Here is a 20174-nt window from a genome sequence, read left to right on the forward strand (position 1 = left end):
TGCTTCCAACAACACATCAAATGAAATTTTAGTCTCATCACAAGTGTGAATTGTGATGTCACCCAAACGTCGATAAAATGAATAAACATTCAAAATATGATCTTATGGTTTCATTTTCACGCTTATTTTTCAGTTTTTCGGAGTGTCCCATTTAAAGAGCCAAATTTTTTTTCTTCCGATTTTCGATATGGTCAGAAATTTTGCGATAAATTTTTTTTTGTAATGTAAATAAAAAACTGTCTTAGGCAACAATGTTCCTTTGCTCATCCTCTTTCCAACGGTATATCACATTCTCGAAAATATTTCCACTAGTCAAAGATAAAAAACCATGTCGAAGTGTGTCCCATTTAAGGAAACCTTACCTTATTATTTTAGTTTTAATATTTCAAAACATTTTGCAATGTTTTCGATTTATCAGAGAAAGAGCTACCCTTTTCAAATTCATGAAACTTAAAGATGTTAGCTGTTCTGACGTTCGTGCTTTACTTGCCAATCAGTCGACGCACACATAATCAGACTTCGCACATTCAAACGTCAAACCAAATGCAATGTATTTGTATTGGTTGGTGCAATCATTGGATTTGTTGTTATTGAAGTGACATTTGCAAATCGTGTGAAATTGATACTGTCATTTTAGCGTCTGTAAACTAAAAAAATCAATTCGTTGCGGCAAGTATAAGCCTTTGTGGTGAAATTAAAGCATAATTGGTTTTAATCGAAATACAATCAACAAGATTTGCAATATTTTTTGGTGTAAAATGGATGTTGAGCAGTTGAACATTGAAATTGGTGTATTTTTAAAACGATTGCGCATGTATTCCGAACGGAAGAATGCTCAAATCAATGAAAAAACAGTCGAACTGCTCTCAGATGCGGTATTACATATTGATTACTTAATTACGAATGCCGAAATAATTGCAACGGCAGAACATGACAGCGTTAAATTCCTTTTCGATTTGAATGAGCAACAATTCGATCTGCGCCAGTATATCGTGTGCCGTTTGTGTGTTGTGAGCATCAGAATAACTTCTAAATATCCAAAATATCCAACTTTTAACGCATTTGTATTTGTTTAGGAACAAATTGGCCTGTCCAAAGATGATCTTGAAGCACATTTGCAAAGAAATATCCATGCGCATAAACAACATCAGCAAGCCATGGTTAATGGCAATGGTCTGCCAGCAATTGCAACCAATCGAAAGGCCAGTGTCGAAACGAACGGAGCAAAAGACATGGTATAATGAAGCTATTCAATTGAATTCAAAACGATGTTCAATTTAATATTTTCGTTCTAGACAATGGATTCTGAATACAAAACGGTTGATAAAAATACAAAATATCCAGTCACTATGGGCTTCATGACAGGTTTGAATTTGTGTTTGATTTACATATTGCGTCGTATTGAGTTTTTCTCTTACCCTTTCAGGAGGCTACATTAAAGTCGAAGAAACTCCGTCCGTGGTCAAAGTTGTCGGTGATTCCGGATCGGCAAGCAAAACAAAAGAGCCAGCTCAATTCGACTATGACTCAACATACTTGATTCGAGCTAGTAAAATTCCATGGGTCGCAACGAAAGAGGAGATTCTGGACTTTTTCGATGATATTAACATTTTGAATGGCATAAATGGCATTCATTTCATAGTCGACAAGACAAAGAACAGCTGTAATGATGCCCTCATCCAATTGGCGAGTGAAAAAGATTATCGATTGGCCATGAATCTTAAAGTGATTCGCATGGGTTTTTCATCCGTCAAAAGTAATGCCATTTCAAATTTAAATTATTTGAAAAATGGACAAGAGTAATAATTTCTTTTGGTTTGAAGTATCACAGGCCAACATGATTGAATTCATATTTTTGATAAGCAAATCAAGTTATCCAGCGGAACAACGCGCTTTGAGGCTCGAAAATCTGCCACCAAACTGTTCTACGATGGAAATAAAGAATTATTTCAATGGTTTGTTTTTATATTGACATTTCAAAAAGAATATGACAATGAATGGCTTGTGTTACGCATTTTAGGTTGCACAATCTTGAAAGTTCATTTGGTGCTGGATAAATCGCAGCGGCAAACTGGTGAAGCATTTGTTATGTTTGCAAACATTTACGAAGTGGAGTTGGCCTTGCGCCAAATGGACGGCAAAAAAATTCGCAAAACTCTTGTGAAAGCATTCCGAAGTTCCGAGGAACAATTCCGTCACTACTGTGATAACGCATCAGTAACGGCATATCAAAATCCGCAAATTGTGCCGAATTCCATGCCAATTCGTGTGAATTCAGTTCCAGATTTGTGTGAGTACTTTTTTTTTGTGGCCTATTTATTTTAATTGAAGCAGATTTTGACATATTCCAAAGAAATCAAACAATTTTTTTCAAAATGACTTTTCTGACCCCTGCTCAGCTCCAAAAAAGAGGGCAATTCACAGTTCAACAATCAGTTTGAAAATGGACGATGGTGTATATCGAATTTTGGCTCGAGGTTTTCCATGGCAAGTGAAACCAGAAGATGTCAGCGCATTTTTCCAAAATGTCATCATTGTTGGCGGTAGAAATGGCATTCATATAAAGAAGAATGGTGCAATGGAAGCCACATTCTTTGTCAGTTCAAAGGAATTCTTGAACAAGGCACTAGCGCATGACAAGCAACAATACGACTCACGCACGATTCATGGTAAATGTTCATTGTATTTCTACTATTCGCTTTAAAATAAAAAATACTTTGAATTGTGTTTCGTTTCAGTCTCCCAGATACTATAATCATAAAATCATCAAACTTCATACATTAAGGCGCACACCGTCAATGAAAGCCTATCGTCGATAGGAAGCCAAAAGGAGAAAGTATTCGTATCACTGTTGCACACAGATAACGGGCACGGGTTACTTACTTCATTCGTTGATAATGCATAAGTGCCAAATATATATTCTCTAAACCATATTTTCAACCATGTTAAGGCGATCTCTATGAAAAGATTATAAGCTGTATCGACTTGAACAAAAATCATACTTAATTTTTCCATATATTGTAGTGGGTTGGTAATATTGAATCAATTGTTAAGCACTCAATATTTTATAATTCATATCAAGAAAAAATATTCCGTAATACATTTACCATAAATACCAAATATTCTCATTTCTTTTAATAAACAGTAGAATTTTATTAGAAAAATTACTAAAAAAAAAACGATACAAACCAACGTTTTCTCCAAATCTGAAAAGAAAATCATTTGAATGGATTGAATAAAAAATCAATTTGTTTAAATTACGTGTTTTTCTTTTTTATTTAGATACATTACTTGAATTGTTATTTAGGTGTTACGTTGTTATTCCATAATTATTGTGATTTTTCATCGTTTTTTTTTTCATTCATTTTTTGTTTGTTAAATGATTATATTTATATAAATTTCATTTTGCTTCATCTTCTATTTATATTTTATTAACTTGCTAATTTTTTTTTTATTTTTTCCACTTGCTCGCTTTCTCTTACTCACTTTTACACACAACATTATCTGATCAGGAGTTTTCTCTTATTTTTTTTTTGTGTTTTTTTTTAATTCTTGCGATTCTAACAGGTGATTGATTGTATTGTAGTATTTCAAATACATGTCCATTTGAATGGATCTGTTCACCTGTAAATGAGTCATACCATTCATTAATAATATATCGTTGGCAGGATTATTGCTTTGTAAAAACTTGTGCGCAATTCGTGATGCACCAGATTTGTTAAAAATGTTCTTACAGTGAGTGTGGTCGAACGGTTTTCTTTGCCATCTATTCCAAATGTTCATGTTCAAAGTAAAAAATAAACGTAATTTATTGGGTTCTTCGAAAATATACATACAATTTCAACAAATGAAAAACAAAAGTTCTACATCGCTTTTGGTTCTCTTTATGAGAGAGAAAAAGAATCTGATTTTTTTGTTTCGCTTTTTTATGCCAACTTAATATAACAAATCTCAATCGTTTGCAATTCTGTGGTTTTGTTGTCAGAGGAAACTATGATTTGCATTCTATGCGTCACTATTGATGATTCAATGCATTTTCGAAAGGAATTCTTTTTGCTTTTAAATGGATAATCGATAGATTCATCGATTTGGTTCTAATTGTGCCTATGTTGTTGTTTTGTTTCTTTTAAATTAACATTATATTGATTTTATTTTATATTTTCACACTAAACCGGGTGCAACAGACATTCAGTTTGTGTGTATGTGTGTGTTGCATTGCAATAACATTATTTAGCGTATAAATCTCCGTTTATTTGTTTTCTTCTTTTTGTTTGTTTATTTTCTCTTATTTTTAAAATTTAAATCACGTTTGAAATGTATTGCATTGTTTTGTGGCGGTACATTTGCTACTACATCCAATTGATTTCGCATGTTTTACAAGTGGCCGAAATACGAAAGGAGATCGAAGTGTATGGATGTGTTTGTCTCTTTCGATTTGATTCAAGTCGTTGGAAATTCGGTACCATTCAGTGTATGTGAGTGTGTGGGAAATGGTCGTTATCAGTGCCGTTTCGATGGTGTAGGTGATGTGTGGGGGAAAATGCATTCGATTGGTAGCACCTTAAAATGCCACAACTACATCTGTGGCGCGCACTTCAAACTTCATCTACTGCTGTTTGCCTATGTTTTCCGCTAATATGCTTCCGTAAATAAAAATATACTAGGCTATGCTCCTAAAATGTCATTAGTTTTGAATGTTATGATCCATTTATCACTCATATTCACTTTCGAAATATAATCGTGTGTGTTGATTCCGGATTTTTTTGCTTTTATTCAAGTGGTTTGCTCCTTATATTTTCTTCTTCTTCTTCTTCTTCTTGTGGTTTTGCAAGAATAAATGACAAATCATTGCTATTTTGTTTCAGTATATCAAAAATTATTATTCCGTTTAGATGCACCATGACAATGTTATACATTCGATGAGTGTTGCTGAGACTGAATGCCGCTAACATTTAATACTATATATATATATATTTGTTTGTTGTTTGTATTCAATAGAAGCTTCTCAATCTCATCATTTCAACAGGTTTGTTTTGTTTCGTATGCGAGTGTGTGTGTCTGTGTGTCTACGATTGAATGTGGGTACATACTATTTTTTTCTCTCTTTTTTTTTCTTCGAATAAAAAATAAAACAAATCAGAACAACCGAGAAATGAAGAACTTCGTTTTCTCCTTACGCGTTGTTGTGTACATGAGCTAACTATTATGTGGTGCTTGCTACTGAATTTTGTTGCAGCGATCTAATTTCATTGTCTTTCAATTGAACTACGCCACGCCAGTAGGCATCTTGTAAACAGGCTTTCTTCTCCAGTGAGGTTAGTATCTCACTCGTTTCGGCGACAATGGATTTTAGGTGCGCATTCTGCAGGATTAGCTCTTCGGATGGGCTGAGCTTGCCATTATCCTGTTCATGATGATGCGTACCATTACCAGTCACATTCTCCTCTGAGTCGCTGTCTTCGTCATCACCATTTTGGTGATTATTTGATGCAACAGCTGCTCTCTTCTTCAGGTGATTCTGTTGGCTTTGTTGTTGCTGTTGCTGCAATTGTTCTATGTGACTGGATACATTGGCTAACCATGCGTCGTAGTCCACATTGCTGGATGGAACGTTTGGAAACAGGCGCTCGAACACTTGTTTTGTGCGCGAAATATGCTCTAGCTCAACATTATTATTCGATGGAGCTGGTGCTGTGATCTTCGATGGTGAAAGGCTCGCATTTGCGGTCTGTAACGAGAACAAGATAAAAAAAAAATGTCGTCAAATTTTTTGAAAGGTCAACAGCCAGTCGCTTAGGACATTCACAAACACATTGCAAACATACATTCATTTCAAACAAACACAAAATTGCTGAAAACGAATACTGGGCTAAAATCACGAAACAAAACACATTCCACAAAATATTGACTGAATTTGTGAGAGATGGCTCACAACGCGGGAAAATTGACTGAGAGTGAGACATTTGACTTAAGTGGTAGGAATATAAAGTAATAATAACTTACAACTAATTTGCATTTGGAAGTGATTTTATAGGCAGACTCTTCGGCCTTTTGCAATGCATCTATCAATTTCCAGTTTTTCTTACGCAATTCCTATAACATTGTTCGTAGTAAATATTGAAATTTTTTTGGTTGGTTTTAATTTATTCTCAATTGCATCAATTGAAAATGTGAAGTTTTCGATAGAAGTATTGAATAGTGCGAATGAATATGATGATAGTGGTTTAGGCTCAAATTCAAGCAATAACGTGACTTGAAACTGTTTTCAGGACAAAGACAAACGGACGCGAACGAACAAAAATACAGACGATATGACTAAGATGGACAAAGCTCAATTATTCGAGCCCTTTCGAAAGCATCCAAGGTAAGAAATCTTTTTTTGTTTGGATCGCGTCCGTTTGCCGTTGGACACCTTCAAGCAGATCTAAGCCATGCAAAATATACAGAAACAAAAATGAATTTTATTAGAATTTCTCTGGCTTTAATGGTATTTACTCACGTTGTTCTTCTCCTTGTAGTCGGTGATTTGTTTGAATAACTCTTGTTCACGCTGATCAACAGCTGTATTCTCCAATTTCGATTGTAACTCATTCAGTTTTGCTTCTTTCTCGCTAATTGTCGTACGATACGTCTGAATGGTACCATTTAGTTCTTCGATCTGTCAAATATATCCAGAACAGAACCGTTAAACATTGCCAGCGATCAATAACGAATTATGAAAATTTCATGTAAAATTGTGTCGTTTCACTTACCTGCTTAGCATATTTCTGAACAACCGTTGAATTTTCTGCTTCGTATGTGGATTTCAAATCGCTCAACTGTGAATTCAAATCGCCGATACGTTTTGAACTGTCGGCCAATTCATTACGACTGAGTGTGAGTTCGGTTTTGGTTGAATCGAGGGCATTTTGTAGATTTCTTATCTCCACTTTGCTACTGTCTTCAATTTGATTCGATTGTTTGTTTTGTTCATTCAAACGTGATTCTAATTGTTCGAATTCATAGGTTTTCATTGCGTACAATTTTTCTAATTCGTCTTTGCGTTGGCATTCGTTGCGCAAACGCAACACTTCGCCATTCAAATATGCAATCTCCTGCTCATTTTTGTGCACCAACTCCTGATATTTCTGTTCGCTTTCGTTCACTTTGCTCAGGTGCTCGTCACGAATTTGAAGGAATTTCTCTTGCATATCTTGAATGATATTATTTTTGTTCAACAGTTCAGCGGAGAGCTGTGCATGAGCGTCGGTGAGCTGTTGCAATTGTTGCGTTGACTCTTGCGACTGTGTATTTTGCTCTTGGAATAGCTTTTGTTGCAAAAGCTGTAACTGTTTGTTCAGCGCCTGCTTTTCATGGTTTGTACGCTCGACAACAAGTTGACGATCTTGTTGCGCTTGACTCAATTCGGATTTCAAAGCATTCATTTCTTCGACGTGCGCATTTCTCAGATGGGAAGCTTGAGCTCGTTCAGCATTCAATTCAGTGCGCAATTCACGCAATTTCGTCTGAATTGCCAGCATGGCTTTTTGCTCTTCGGCCAGAAGGCGATCCTTCTCCTCGAGCTGATTACGCAATTTATGGATTGGATCATCGCTCCAGTCGGAATGGATGACACTGCCAGTATCTTGTTGTTTGTTCAACAAGAAATCAATCAAAATCTGAATTTCATTGCGAGTTAATTCGACACGGCCCAATTGCTGGATGATTGCGTTCACATTCACCGCTTCGGAAGTTGATGAAGCAACACCGGCATCGACTATGCAGCCAAGACAAAATCGATTCAAATATATAATTCAATTGAAATGGTTTGAATTGGTGTATGATTGCGAATTGAGATTATTTGAACTCTTAACTTACCCAATTGTTGGATCAAAATGGCGTCGTTGCGTTTCTTCTTGTTGACTTTCTCTTTGTTGGCGGTGTTTTTCGGCGATTCTTTTGGTGCAGCTACCACTGAGGCGGCTACAACCTCAAGGGGAACGGTCAAATGAGCATCAACAGCATCATTTCCAATGTTGGCCACTTTCTCAACGGCATTTGATGGGGTAGCAGGAGAACTATCCTTTTTAGCTGGTTTTCCTGTAGATTGGATGGGATTGTGGTTATTAATGGAAATGTTATAAACATTTTTTTTCAATTTGACTTATTAAAAAAAAAAATCTTCAAAAATTAAGTTCAACCAACAAAACACCTACCTTTCTTATTATCCTTCTTGTTTGTGGTTCGGCCAACAGATTCATCGCGTTGTTTTTTGATTTCCAAGTCATCTTTTGGATGAATTTTCTCAAAGTGATTCAATGTCTCGATGTTGCCATTGGCTGGTGGTGCTGGTTTGGCAGCAGTGGTCGATTTATTGACAAGAATTCCCGAGCCAGGCGATTTTGTTGTGCTTGATTTACGAACTTGAGGATTGATCTTTCCAGTAGACAATTGACGCTGCCAAAAAACAAAGAAATTATTATAAATTCTGAAATAATCCAGAATAAACCATTTTTGTTCAAATGATATTGACTTCATTTTTGCGTCGGCGTGCGCAGTTTCATTTTTTGGTCATATTATAAGATTATTCAATATTTTACCTTGAATTGAATGGTGTTGGTGTCGGGAGCAATGATTTCTTCTTCGGTGAATTCAACGTGAGCCTTGCCATCATTGGAATGGGGCGAAGCACTCAAGTCATTCTCAGAACCGCTATCGGATTTACCATCACTTTCCACGGCTGATGGCTGCTGAGCATCTTTCTTCTGTTTCGAATCTTTTCGATCACGGTTCTATTTTGAAAACAGAAAATAAAGATAATAAATTGCTCATTGTTTTCATTTTTTTCTTCTTCGAGTAAACTGTCTGCCTGAGACAAATTGCTTATTATACAAATAAACAAATCCAATTTACCTTTTTGCCCGTATTGGCTTTCTTGGTGGTGTTTTTCTTCTTGCTGCCGTACAATTTTTCGGTCAATTGTCGCTTTTCGGCCAGTGCTTCTTCAAATGTTTTGCCACTACGTAGCTGTCGATTGACGAAAACCAATGAGCCAAGCGAAATGAAGAAAATCGCTACGATGATCAGATAAATTTGGAGTTCCATTCTGTTCGGACGAAAGAAATCAAATGAATGTTAATTGCTATAAATTGACGGTCCATGTCAGTTTCGATTTAAAAACAAAATAAACGATGACGAATATTCAGCAACAATACTTTGGCTGTTCCGTTGATTCAATTGTGTCTTCATCAAAATCGAAAATAAAGATATTTCGAAAGCAAGCAGCTGCAATTTTCAATGGAGCTATATTTATGTCTGCCGTCTCTTGTTCGACTTTGGTGCAAAGTATTTTTTTTTTTTTTCACTCTGCCATTTGTTTATTTATCCGGCGATTCGAATCAATCGAATGGTGCTTATTTCAAGAGCAAATAGGAAAAAAAATACTCTCTACGAGTTCTATAGCATTTTGCAATCCTTGTGCGTTTGTGAATATATGCATGGATGCTGCATGAAATGAAAACGCGAATACAAAGTGTACAGAAATAAAGAAAAAAAATGGTGTAATTACACAAATTCCATGTTTTGTTTTGCTTTTCATGCATATATAAATTGTTCCTTTTCATTGCGATTCGCCTTTTGTTCTCTGCATGCCGTTATTTCAATGCACATGTATTTTTCACACTTTCGAGCATCAAACGCGTAATTTTCCGGTTTGAATGCCGTACAAAAATCACGCTATAATATTTATTGTAATGATAGAGTGTGAACGATAGACAATGTAATAGAAAGAGAGAGAGAGAGAGAGAGAGAGAGAGAGAGAGAAATTTAATGCGTGCTCGAGTTCATAGGACAAATGCAGCACAAAGAATCGGCCCCCGTTGAGTTATAGACAAAATGCAATAGAGCGTTGAATAATAATAATTTTTCAACACATCCGTTCAAATGAATATCGCATTAAATTAAACCATATATCCATGAATTCTCTCTCGTCGTGACCGGCTTCATTCGTATAGGTGGTTTTTTAAATGTGTTAGGTCATGGACAGCTGTACGTCTCAAAACTAGTAGGCATTGAATGTTCCATATCTTAACCACTAAATGTCAAATGATCGTGTTTTTGCGCGCGTGCACACACACACGCACACACACACATCGCATTGAATCGCTCGAATTTACAAAATTACTTATGCAAATTCGTAAAGCGATAAAAAGAAATCGCTCACAATCATAAAGCGATAAAACATCCCGAGAAACTAATTTCAGTTAATAGCACCGATATACCGTTACAATGATAGCATGTGCTTATAATGTGCGGAGCATTGTGTGCTATCTTTGTTGTGCCATTTTCATTCATTGATGATCTTTTAGTGCTCAAGCGAAATATATTTCGTGTTTTTGTGTCTCTCTCCCCTTCTGCCTCTCTCGTTTACTTTTGCTTTTTTTCGTTTTCAGCTATAATTCATTTGCTATTGCCCTTGTTCTGGCACATTTCAAGTCGTGAGTGCATTTATTGATTGCTCCCCTTCACAACGGCGTGTGCATATAATTGAAGAGTCAAATTGGATGTGAATGCATTTAAAATCACGTACATGGAGAATGTAGCGAGCATGTATGCATGCACTAGATGCTGAAACGCTATCGTAATAATCAGGCGGAATGAGAGTGTAAATTAAATCGGTACGGGCGGGCGTATCATGGTTTTGTGGGATGTGGAATCAATATTGTCTGGTTTGGGTCGTTTTATTAACGCTTTAATTAGCCACATATGCTGGTGTGTGTGCCTTTGCAATTTTTTTCCCACTATTTCGATTCCAAAAAACCCGAAACAGAAATTGATTAGATGGATATTTGACTAGATTGAAAATGAACAATGCTGAAATGAGTAAAATGTATACTGTATTTCATCAATGAGTCACAAGTGGCTCATCGAATTTGTATGCTTCAGTCACAGTAGCAATATGCGACATATGCCGTATCAATTTTCATTAAATTGCTAATTATTTTTTCTATGAATTAGACGTATACGAACCGGGGCCACTGGAATCCCAACTGATTTTTGGAATGTGATAATTTGTGCAGGTTCGCGTGATCTGTGACTAAGAATCATTTGACGACAGCAAATAATGTAAAACAGTAATTCGTTGGAAGCAATAATGTGTAAAAATAGAAGAAAAAAATCATGATAATTCCATGTGGAAGTAGTTTATTGGCTCACATTTTTCTGTCTCACACTTGTGGCGTAATCTGTCGATCCTTATCGCAGAATTTTGTTGAATGATCCAATGAAGAACTAACACTAAACCGACTGACGCAAATCAAACAATGATACATAGAAAAAAAAATGACGCCGTCATCGCCACTGCTACGGCTGCTGCTCACAATGGCGATGTGGTGGATTCGAAAGAACAAGATTATTGCTGCCTCGACAATTTTTGGTGCTTCATTTTGTAGTTAGACTGAATAGTTCAAAAGCAACTTCATTTTGCTTAAGTTCAAAAGTATGAGCGGCGTATAATTCTCTCGACTTGTTTTTCTATGCTTTGTAACCGTTGTGTTGTGCTGTGCTTAACGGGGCGTGGCATGGATTTGTTGTACAATGTACATACATATATGAATCAGTTTGATCGAGTTCGTGGGCACACATCAAACTAGTGGATGATCTCATATAGCCGGTTATGCGGCATCCGTTAATCACTATCGCAAAGCCGGTCAACTAATATAATTTTCGTTTGTCTTTTTTTTCTGCGCTTTTGTACAACTTTTTTTTCTGTCGCTCTGTTGCGTTTTGCTATGGGTTGTTATTTGTCGGTTGGTTTCTCTTTCTCCTTCATAAAATATAACAAACGCTTTAAAGCGCTCTCACTTGCCGCTCTATGAATAACTTTTCGATCGTATATTTCGTACTTCCTCTGCCGATTCATACGTGTGTATGTCTGTATGCCTATATATTCAAACCAAACTTTTTGTTCCGTGCTTGCTTCAATACTATTGCATATACAGTGCCGATCAAAAGTTTGGGTACGATTGAAAAAATGACATTTTTCGACAAAAAATGGGATTATTTTTATAAAAACTGAATATATTTCGGTTTCAATTCGTAAGTCTTACGGAAATAAATCATTTTAGACTTAAAATGTAGGATATTAATGGATTGGTTTGAGAAATTTGATCAAAAAATAGTGAACATTGAGTTCATTTTTTTGTATGAAAATCATCTCACTTGCTACCGATCTCCGACCATATTATCAACTACTGTGCATGCAATTGTTTGAAAATTACTCAAAATGGCTCGTACACAATCCAAAATATCTGCCACAAGTGGATTTTCTTTAATTATATAAGATTTCTCATTGCTTTGGATGAAAAATGAAAGTTTTTCTATTTTGGTCAATATTTACATGTAGTTTCACCATTTTTGTGAAAAAAATATTTTTGCTCGCACAGCAAAAAGAAATCTCACGTAATTTGCAAAAATCCACTTGTGGCAGATATTTTGGATTGTGTACGAGCCATTTTGAGTAATTTCCAAACAATTGCGTGCACAGTAGTTGATAATATGGTCGGAGATCGGTAGCAAGTCAGATGATTTTCATACAAAAAAATGAACTCAATTTTTACTATTTTTTGATCGAATTTCACAAACCAATCCATTAACATCCTACATTTCAAGTCTAAAATGATTTATTTTCGTAAGATTTACGAATTGAAACCGAAATATATTCAGTTTTTATAAAAATAATCCCATTTTTTGTCGAAAAATGCAATTTTTTCAATCGTACCCAAACTTTTGATCGGCACTGTATATCATCTACTTTTCAATTCCAACAACACGTTCAATGGTTGAGAATGCTTTTTTGTGATGCCAAAAGTTGAATGGGAATTCTTTTTTTTCGTTTCGGTTTTTTTTTCTGTGCAAATTATTTTTCACATCATTATTTGGAAGCAGTGAAACAAAAAATGCCCTTTAATCGAGATAAAGATCAATATTAGCTAACAGACATTTTTCATTTAATCAATGTGAATTAATTCTTTTTCACTTCGAAATTGAATTAAATTTTGAATTCAATTTTTTTGTTTGTTTCGAAAGTGAATGGTTTATAATTCATCCAACTGATTTTGTTTTATTTTTAAAGAAATGTTTCGCTGACATTGTCAAATAAGATTCTTACACGCGTGACATAAAAGCCATTTCGTAAATCATGAACGAAAATAAAAAACGCAGGCACGCTGCTCAGTTGTTGCCATCTTACCGATCATCGACTATTGCAATATGAGACACAGACAAAGTGTACTCTGCAAAAAGTAAGTATTTGCCAATTATTGCGCGAGAACATAAACAGATTTCGGTTCGACGGTGAAAAACAGACAAAAACGACGACGACGACGACGACAGCGACGCAAAAATGTGCACGAAAATACAAAAAGATTGGTGACATCGCACATTCCAGATACGTGGCTAAAAATTCATACTCAAAGGTCACACACAAACTCATACACAGCGGGCGGGCGAGTGAGCGAGCGAGTGAGTGAGAAAGATTGCTAGCCAAAGCCACGTTCACCGGTCGATCCGGTTCTACAGAACATTCCGTGTGGCGTACGTATATTCTTATGGCAAATAATGATTGCGGCATGATTTACGATGCATTCTTTTAGGCGATGGTGTCTTTTTATGTTTTTGGTATGTGTTTGTGCAGCTGATTTGCAGCTTTTTACCTCGTTAACAATGTGGTGGTACGATCGAATATGTGCCACATTACATGCAAATCAAATTCCACATTTATTGGAATGGCTAGCCCGTTGTGTGGCCGATTTTCTTCGCTTTTTGTTTTCTGCTGAAAGTTGCAAAAACTGCATTCGAACCGAAATAAAAAAAGGTCATTTCTAGGAAATCAAAATGGTTTTTGATTTCATACAATTTATTTATCATGTAGTTTATTGTTTTATGGCGATAATGACGAAATATTCACTTTCAGTTGAGCGCAACGAATACCAAATCAAATTCATACGTATTATGTTATTGAATATGTTAATTGTTCGGTTTTGACATCGTACCGCACTAAAAAAAACCGGTTTGAAAATTGGGTTCTAGTGAATTTATTTTAAATTCGCAATAGTCATCATGTCATTTTCATTTTGGTGTTGTTGGTTTTCTTTCGTCGTCGGTTGCTTCAAACTCGCTTATTTGTGGTCAATGAACTTGAGAGTGTCACGAACCAATGAAGTGGCGTTTCGTTTTCCATATAGATGAATGTTCCATGTGTGTCCGTCGCATTCCGAATGCCGATTGTACAAATACACACAATATCACATACACACAACAGAAGTCTATGACACAAACAACAGAAAAAAAAGCAGACAAATGACATTTAACTCTAAATGAGTAATTGAAACCGATAATAATCATGGATAAGGCGACGCCATAAACATTTTGCTCCAAAATCGATCTCAATCAATAAACATGGATGACAGTCATGGCAATGAAATTTTGTTGTGTGTCATTTGATTGGGACATAAATTAAAATTGATTTATCTAATTGAGGAAAAATTCCATCAAATTGTAACTAAAATGTATCTTCTTACATCGTTGTGTGCGCGTGTGTGGTAAAATAAGTGATTTATGGAATTTATCACTTAAAAATCCATCTTTCGATAGAAAGAATTGTTAAAAACGCACACGAACAACGAGAGCGACACCAAACGTGAATATCAAATGTGATTTCTGTTAAAACAGAGAATCGGCATAGCTGTCACACCATTCGCCCCATCGCCAACAACAAATCATTCTAGCACTTGATGTTATGGAGCAGACAAGACATCGTTATAGCCATCATCGTCATCACCATTCTTCTATGCACATACGAACAAATACACTCTTGGATTACTCACTCAATCTCGCTCTCACCAATTCGTACACGAACACACACACACACACACATCAAACCATTCCCGTTTCACATTGGAACAACATAATCAAGCAGAACGCAGAAGAAGAATATGAAGAGAATAGAAGAAGAAGAAAAGAAGAAGAAAAAACGGCAACGAAAATAGAATTAAGCTCTCTTCAAATGCGAATTATGAATGCAAAGAATGTTAATTTGCGTACATATTTCGATAGGAGGGATAAAAAGAACAAAGAACGAATGCGATAGCAGAGGAAAAAAGAGTGCTTAACAAATTCATTTGTGCGATGGAAGCAGAGGAGAATTGCTGCAAGCACACATGAGAGAGCACCATACTGGTGCATCGGTACGAATGCGATCTGCAAGCAATGTGATTGAGAATAAATATTGACCCAAAATCCAATGTAAAATTGTACTACAATCAAGTGACGTTTCACTTCGTGTCTCTCGTTCGCTCGCTCGCTCGCTTGCTTGCCTGCTTGCATCTCTCGAAATTTCATATGCAATATGCATGTTCCAATTTTTTTTCGTGTAAACATTCGTAATTCAACTATTTTGATGTTGTTGGTGTTGTAGTTTTTGTGTGTGGAATGCCAACCACTAGAGTTTGCAAATCGATATGATCATAAAATATGCGTGGTAACGATGCACACAGAGGAAATGGCATGAACATTCAGTGAAAGGTAATTAAAGTCGCAAAATAGTCGCGACAAATAGACACACGACGGCTGCAGTAACAACAACAACAACAACAACTGCCATAAATTCCGTACTAATCGTCAATGGATGTGGTAATGTACTTACATTGGTCGTTATCGGTCGATGACAATCGAAAATGGTTCACTGCTTTCTGACTCTCGGTGTGTTTTTTCTCTCTCTTTCTGTCTCTGTGTCTCTTGATTCCGTATTTGCGACGAAATCCAAATTATTCTGCCTTTTTCGTCGTTTTGTTCTCAATTAATTCCGTTTGGTTTATTTTGCATCGATTAACAATCAATTGACGCGTATTTTACTTTTGGATTTTAGTAATTTTCACACCAACGAAACGCGTCGTGACAAAGTTTCAATTGATTACCGAGTATTAAACAAAAAAGAGCACTTTTTCCCCTCAAACTCAATGATAAATTAAAAGGCACGGTTCAAACAGAACAGAAAAAAAAAGAGTGAACGGGATTGATTATTTAAGTGAATGCACAACGGAAAAATATTTAACTAAATGTCCAGAACACAGAAAAAACTGAAAAAATCAAAGGAAAGAAAATTAAAATCAAAATAATAAATGAGCGGCGACGATGTCGCGTTGCGTTTTACATGAAGCACGACTCATATAGAAATCTATATATTCGTTTTCGGATTGAGAATACGTAGATATATTTTTTTCTCTCTTCTTCTTTTTCTTTTTCGAATTTCTTTTTGTTGCCTTTTCCTGTTTGTACTGTTTGCGGCTGACTCCGAGGAATTCTCTCACTCACAATCACACAAAATTCAACGCTCTTCTGCCATTCACATGAGAAATACACACACTTGACTTCTTATTTCGTTTCGTTTGAAATCATACGCTGAATGTGTATGCGTATATCTTTGATACAGTGTGACAGGCACGACCGACTAGAACGGAAAAAAAATATGTCGACGTTTCTCACTCGCTATGTATGTTCGCTCGGTTTGATTTTTTTTTCCCCTTTGCAAACTCATCGAAATGCTATTTTGCGTTTTTTTTTCTCTGATTTTCAAGTGAATTACTTTGATTGGCAATTTTTCCGACGAATTTCCATTTACTCAAAACGAGTTCGGATGTTTTGATTCGTCCCTAGAAATTTCGATTAACCCGTGAATCGGCGTTCGACGACACCGTAATCGCAAACTGCGAAAATATTACACACAATAAACAACAAATACAAATGCGTTACAAACGCACTGGATTTGATTTCGACTGAAAACTCACTCTTTTTTATCACACTGCACAATTGAAATTCAATTGAAAACTCCAAATAGCGGGCAAATCATTTGGAAATCTCATTTGCCATTCTCTTGAGAGACCACACAATTTTTGGCTATTTTTTTTTTGTATGCAAGCGACTCGAGACGTGTTCTGCTTTTAATTGATGGTATCGCTTTACAAATGGACTTTTGTGTGTTTTCGTCTGTCGTTCCTTGTTTTTTTTTTCAGCGTTTGCACACATATACACGCACACACAACAGCCGACTCTTTTACTCAACAAACCATACCGAACACCAGCAGCACCGTAACCATATTGATTTGTGTATGTGCGTCGTACGCACACACAAGCAAACTGTTCGTTCGAATTCGAATGGCGCTAGTAGCGTCGTGCATGCACAACGTAATGACAACAAATCGCTGGACACGTAAATATGACGTTGAAGATGTCGGTATGAGTGTGTGCTGCTGAATAAACCAAAGTCTTGGCTCAGTTTCAATACGACGATTCGATGTAGCTGAATTCAGAAGTAAATCGAGCTGATACAGCTTTTGATTCGTCGAAGATACATTTCGGCGGGTTTTTGTTCGTGAAATTCGATTCGTTTAAATTTTCAGAATTTCAACGAAAATCACATGCGTTGTTATTTTTACCAGAGAATTGAAAGAAAAATTGTGCAGCGCTCAAAAAATTGCTTGGTGTGACATGTAACGCATTGGAAATAAGCATTTTGCTGATTCAGTTAATTTTTCCTAACACCGACCTATATTGTTTATATAATAATTGATTTTGATTGCTTTGCTTTTTTTTCCGTCAAGAAGCACATGTCCAATCATAATTTTTTTTCTGTTCTATTTCGAAGCATCGAGTCGAAGTCATTTGCAAATGTATTGATCATCGAACAATCTCGATTGGTGCTATCGATTGGGTTTGTGTCGGCTGTTAATTTTACCGTTAAATCATAGCACAACGTCTTACATTGTGTGTCGCGTACACAACTGCTGCACCAACTCTCAGTCTTCTTGGAATTTTACAACATCGATTAGTGACGATTTTCGACCACACACCGATACAGCAGCAGCAGCAGCAGCAACAGCCGCAACAACAACCATTCGTATCATTCAATCGAGTTTTTGCAATCATGTCAAACGTAATTTAGTATTGTTCTCTCTCGTATTCAAAGTAGAAAATTTTGTAGCATTCCGAATAGAAAAAAACAATTGCACGATAAGTAAATCGAAATAAAAGTAAAGGGGAAAAGGTAAGCAATGGCAACGAAGAGTATTTTTGATTGCGAGTCACTTGATGCACATAGCGATGAACCGAAACGGCAACAAATCACATACGATGACGACTTATTTGGATTTGGATATGAAATGGTCGATGAGGTCGATGCCTCCCCGAAAAATGTAAGTATTTCCGTAACGTTTGCCCAGGATGCAGTGAATGGCCGAAAAAATGGTAAACGTAAAGCGCGTGTCATGTCGGAATTTGAAAGAGGACGACTGTTCAAGGTAGCTAAGACAAATGTGCCGTCCATAAAAGTGTCTACGAATGGTTCATCTCGACGAACCGTCGAGACGGAATCCCCGTCGAAAGACTACAAACTGCTACGGGAAATCGGATGTGGTACATATGGCAAAGTGTACAAAGCAGTGTGGAATAGTACCAAAGAAGTGATTGCCATCAAACGTCTCATCTGCAAATTGAACGTGCCACATGCGGTAATATTTTCTATGAGGATCCAAAGCAACAAAACCAAATGCTAACGATCAATTTTCTCGTTGCAATTTTTACAGAAAGAAAATCTGGCATTCCACAAACGGGAATATGACAACCTTCATGAGCTGCAAAAATGTGATAACATTGTGACGTTGTTGAGCGGCCGTGAAGATCAAATCACAGAAGATGATCTACAGGTGGATTTATTATTTGAATATTGTCCGTATGATTTGCGAAAAATCATCTCAAATACACGAATCATCTTCACGTTCAGCGAGATCAAAGCGTTCCTTCGACAAATGCTCCTCGGTTTGGATTACATGCACTCAAAATCGGTCAGTTTCAATTTGATACAGGGAAAAATTTATGTTTCTGAGATTCATGTTCTATGTTTATTTCATTCTTTTATTTTAACAACATTGTTTCCAGATTATGCATCGTGATTTCAAAACGGAAAATATCCTGCTGACCGTTGATGGTGTTGTCAAAATCGCTGACTTCGGTTTGTCGCGTAAGTTCACCGATTCAGGAGACTCCCTTGAAAAGGAAAGATACACTCCCTGCGTTGTGACCCAATGGTATCGGTGCCCTGAATTATTGTTACATGACACCAAGTACAATGAAAGTGTTGATATGTGGAGCCTTGGTTGTGTGATGGGCGAATTTTGGAATCGCAACCCCATTTTACCCGGTGAAAATGAGCTCGGTCAAATCAAATTGATTTCCAAACTTTGCGGAACAATATCACCGAATGACTGGCCAAATCTCGTGAATTTGCGCGGCTTCCAACAAATTGGCCAGCTACCCAATGACACTCGCAAAACGCGTACTTATCTGAAGAACAAGCCGCCAATCTTAACACATGATCAGGCGAACGATTTCTTTGACAAGCTTATGCGATGCAATCCCGAAAAACGTTTGAGTGCTTGCAATGCACTGAACGACAATTTCTTCTACAAGTTTCCGCTGCCATCAAAAAGTCTGAAAGACTTCATGAAACGCATTTTGCCAATCCTATGTGCTGCCAAAGATCCGACCAAATCCAAAATTGCCAACCCGGTGTTCAGCTATGTGTATTAGTTTGAATGGAATTCACTGAGTATCATTCGGTTGCACGACATTCTCAGTGCAAAAGGCTGGCCATTTTTCCTGCCTCTCAAGTGAAACGGTAAATGATGGGCGATAATAATTAATCTGGAAAGATGTTCACTTAACCTATAATATACGGTTTCGGTGGGGACTAAAATAATTATTCTTATCATTTTAAAAGAATGAATGCCAAACTAACCATGTGATTGTAGTTTGGATTCATTTCACTTTTGAGCCAAGAAAATATTTTTGCTCCGAGTTTGACGCGCCTCTTTGAATTTTGCATTGGCTAATACAAATCCCACATAGTATTGAATCGATTCATATTCACTTTGATAGTGAATAAAAAAACAAACAAATAAATAATGAATTGCAATCGAATCATTTTGTAAATTGAATGAAAAAAAAAAAACAGAATATTCGCATAGAAATGTATATAAAATAACCTACTCCATTCAAAAATGACAAATCATTACAATTATTCATAAGAATCAAATTGAATAAACTGAATCATTTGAAATGTTCCGTATGAATTTTCTCATTGT

General features: G+C 36.4%; 3 protein-coding genes across 10 annotated transcripts; 2 read left to right on the forward strand and 1 right to left on the reverse strand.

Annotated features, from left to right (window-relative positions):
* Positions 1–521: 521 nt before the first annotated feature.
* LOC129575773 (G-rich sequence factor 1-like) lies at positions 522–3260 on the forward strand. The gene is made up of 8 exons (XM_055459813.1): positions 522–1010; positions 1077–1235; positions 1296–1365; positions 1427–1756; positions 1824–1955; positions 2021–2290; positions 2400–2669; positions 2739–3260. Exons 1-8 carry the CDS (start codon positions 759–761, stop codon positions 2753–2755), a joined length of 1500 nt encoding a protein of 499 aa, XP_055315788.1. The 5' UTR covers positions 522–758; the 3' UTR covers positions 2756–3260.
* A 1594-nt stretch (positions 3261–4854) lies between these two features.
* Positions 4855–17226, reverse strand: LOC129575750 (ribosome-binding protein 1). 7 transcript variants are annotated; one of them, XM_055459744.1, is made up of 10 exons: positions 16824–17187; positions 15683–16115; positions 8893–9085; positions 8580–8771; positions 8196–8436; positions 7858–8079; positions 6753–7756; positions 6500–6658; positions 6004–6093; positions 4855–5728 (listed from the first exon to the last, which is right to left on the reverse strand). In XM_055459744.1, the coding sequence occupies exons 3-10, from the start codon at positions 9082–9084 to the stop codon at positions 5204–5206; spliced, it is 2625 nt and encodes an 874-aa protein (XP_055315719.1). In that variant the 5' UTR covers position 9085; positions 15683–16115; positions 16824–17187; the 3' UTR covers positions 4855–5203. The 7 variants fall into 7 exon arrangements, with proteins under 7 accessions (XP_055315719.1, XP_055315736.1, XP_055315727.1 ...); XM_055459761.1 differs by having other exon boundaries at positions 16622–17090; XM_055459752.1 differs by having other exon boundaries at positions 16299–16993.
* Positions 17227–17303: 77 nt separating this feature from the next.
* LOC129575780 (cyclin-dependent kinase 9-like) lies at positions 17304–20149 on the forward strand. Of its 2 annotated transcripts, XM_055459835.1 has the most exons (5): positions 17304–17516; positions 17681–17968; positions 18080–18542; positions 18618–18875; positions 18970–20149. In XM_055459835.1, the coding sequence occupies exons 3-5, from the start codon at positions 18087–18089 to the stop codon at positions 19618–19620; spliced, it is 1365 nt and encodes a 454-aa protein (XP_055315810.1). In that variant the 5' UTR covers positions 17304–17516; positions 17681–17968; positions 18080–18086; the 3' UTR covers positions 19621–20149. The 2 variants fall into 2 exon arrangements, with proteins under 2 accessions (XP_055315810.1, XP_055315802.1); XM_055459827.1 differs by having other exon boundaries at positions 17304–17525; positions 17681–18542.
* The last annotated feature ends 25 nt before the right edge of the window (positions 20150–20174 follow it).

The sequence above is a fragment of the Sitodiplosis mosellana genome, unplaced genomic scaffold, assembly GCF_009176505.1.
Source record: "Sitodiplosis mosellana isolate CC-2019 unplaced genomic scaffold, AAFC_SMos_1.0 Smas_scaffold_1, whole genome shotgun sequence".
Taxonomy (NCBI): domain Eukaryota; kingdom Metazoa; phylum Arthropoda; class Insecta; order Diptera; family Cecidomyiidae; genus Sitodiplosis; species Sitodiplosis mosellana.

Bases quoted from the DNA above. Each gene is read 5' to 3' on its own strand.
- LOC129575750 (XM_055459744.1), bottom strand. From the start codon at position 9,084: ATGGAACTCCAAATTTATCTGATCATCGTAGCGATTTTCTTCATTTCG. The intron at 8,080-8,195 runs GTAGGTGTTTTG...TCCAATCTACAG, and splicing joins CAAGAAGGATAATAAGAAAG to GAAAACCAGCTAAAAAGGAT. The intron at 5,729-6,003 runs GTAAGTTATTAT...TTCTCGTTACAG, and splicing joins CTTCCAAATGCAAATTAGTT to ACCGCAAATGCGAGCCTTTC.
- LOC129575773 (XM_055459813.1), top strand. From the start codon at position 759: ATGGATGTTGAGCAGTTGAACATTGAAATTGGTGTATTTTTAAAACGA. The intron at 1,236-1,295 runs GTATAATGAAGC...TTTTCGTTCTAG, and splicing joins CGAACGGAGCAAAAGACATG to ACAATGGATTCTGAATACAA. The intron at 1,956-2,020 runs GTTTGTTTTTAT...TACGCATTTTAG, and splicing joins AATAAAGAATTATTTCAATG to GTTGCACAATCTTGAAAGTT.
- LOC129575780 (XM_055459827.1), top strand. From the start codon at position 18,087: ATGGCAACGAAGAGTATTTTTGATTGCGAGTCACTTGATGCACATAGC. The intron at 18,543-18,617 runs GTAATATTTTCT...CAATTTTTACAG, and splicing joins AATTGAACGTGCCACATGCG to AAAGAAAATCTGGCATTCCA. The intron at 18,876-18,969 runs GTCAGTTTCAAT...CATTGTTTCCAG, and splicing joins ATTACATGCACTCAAAATCG to ATTATGCATCGTGATTTCAA.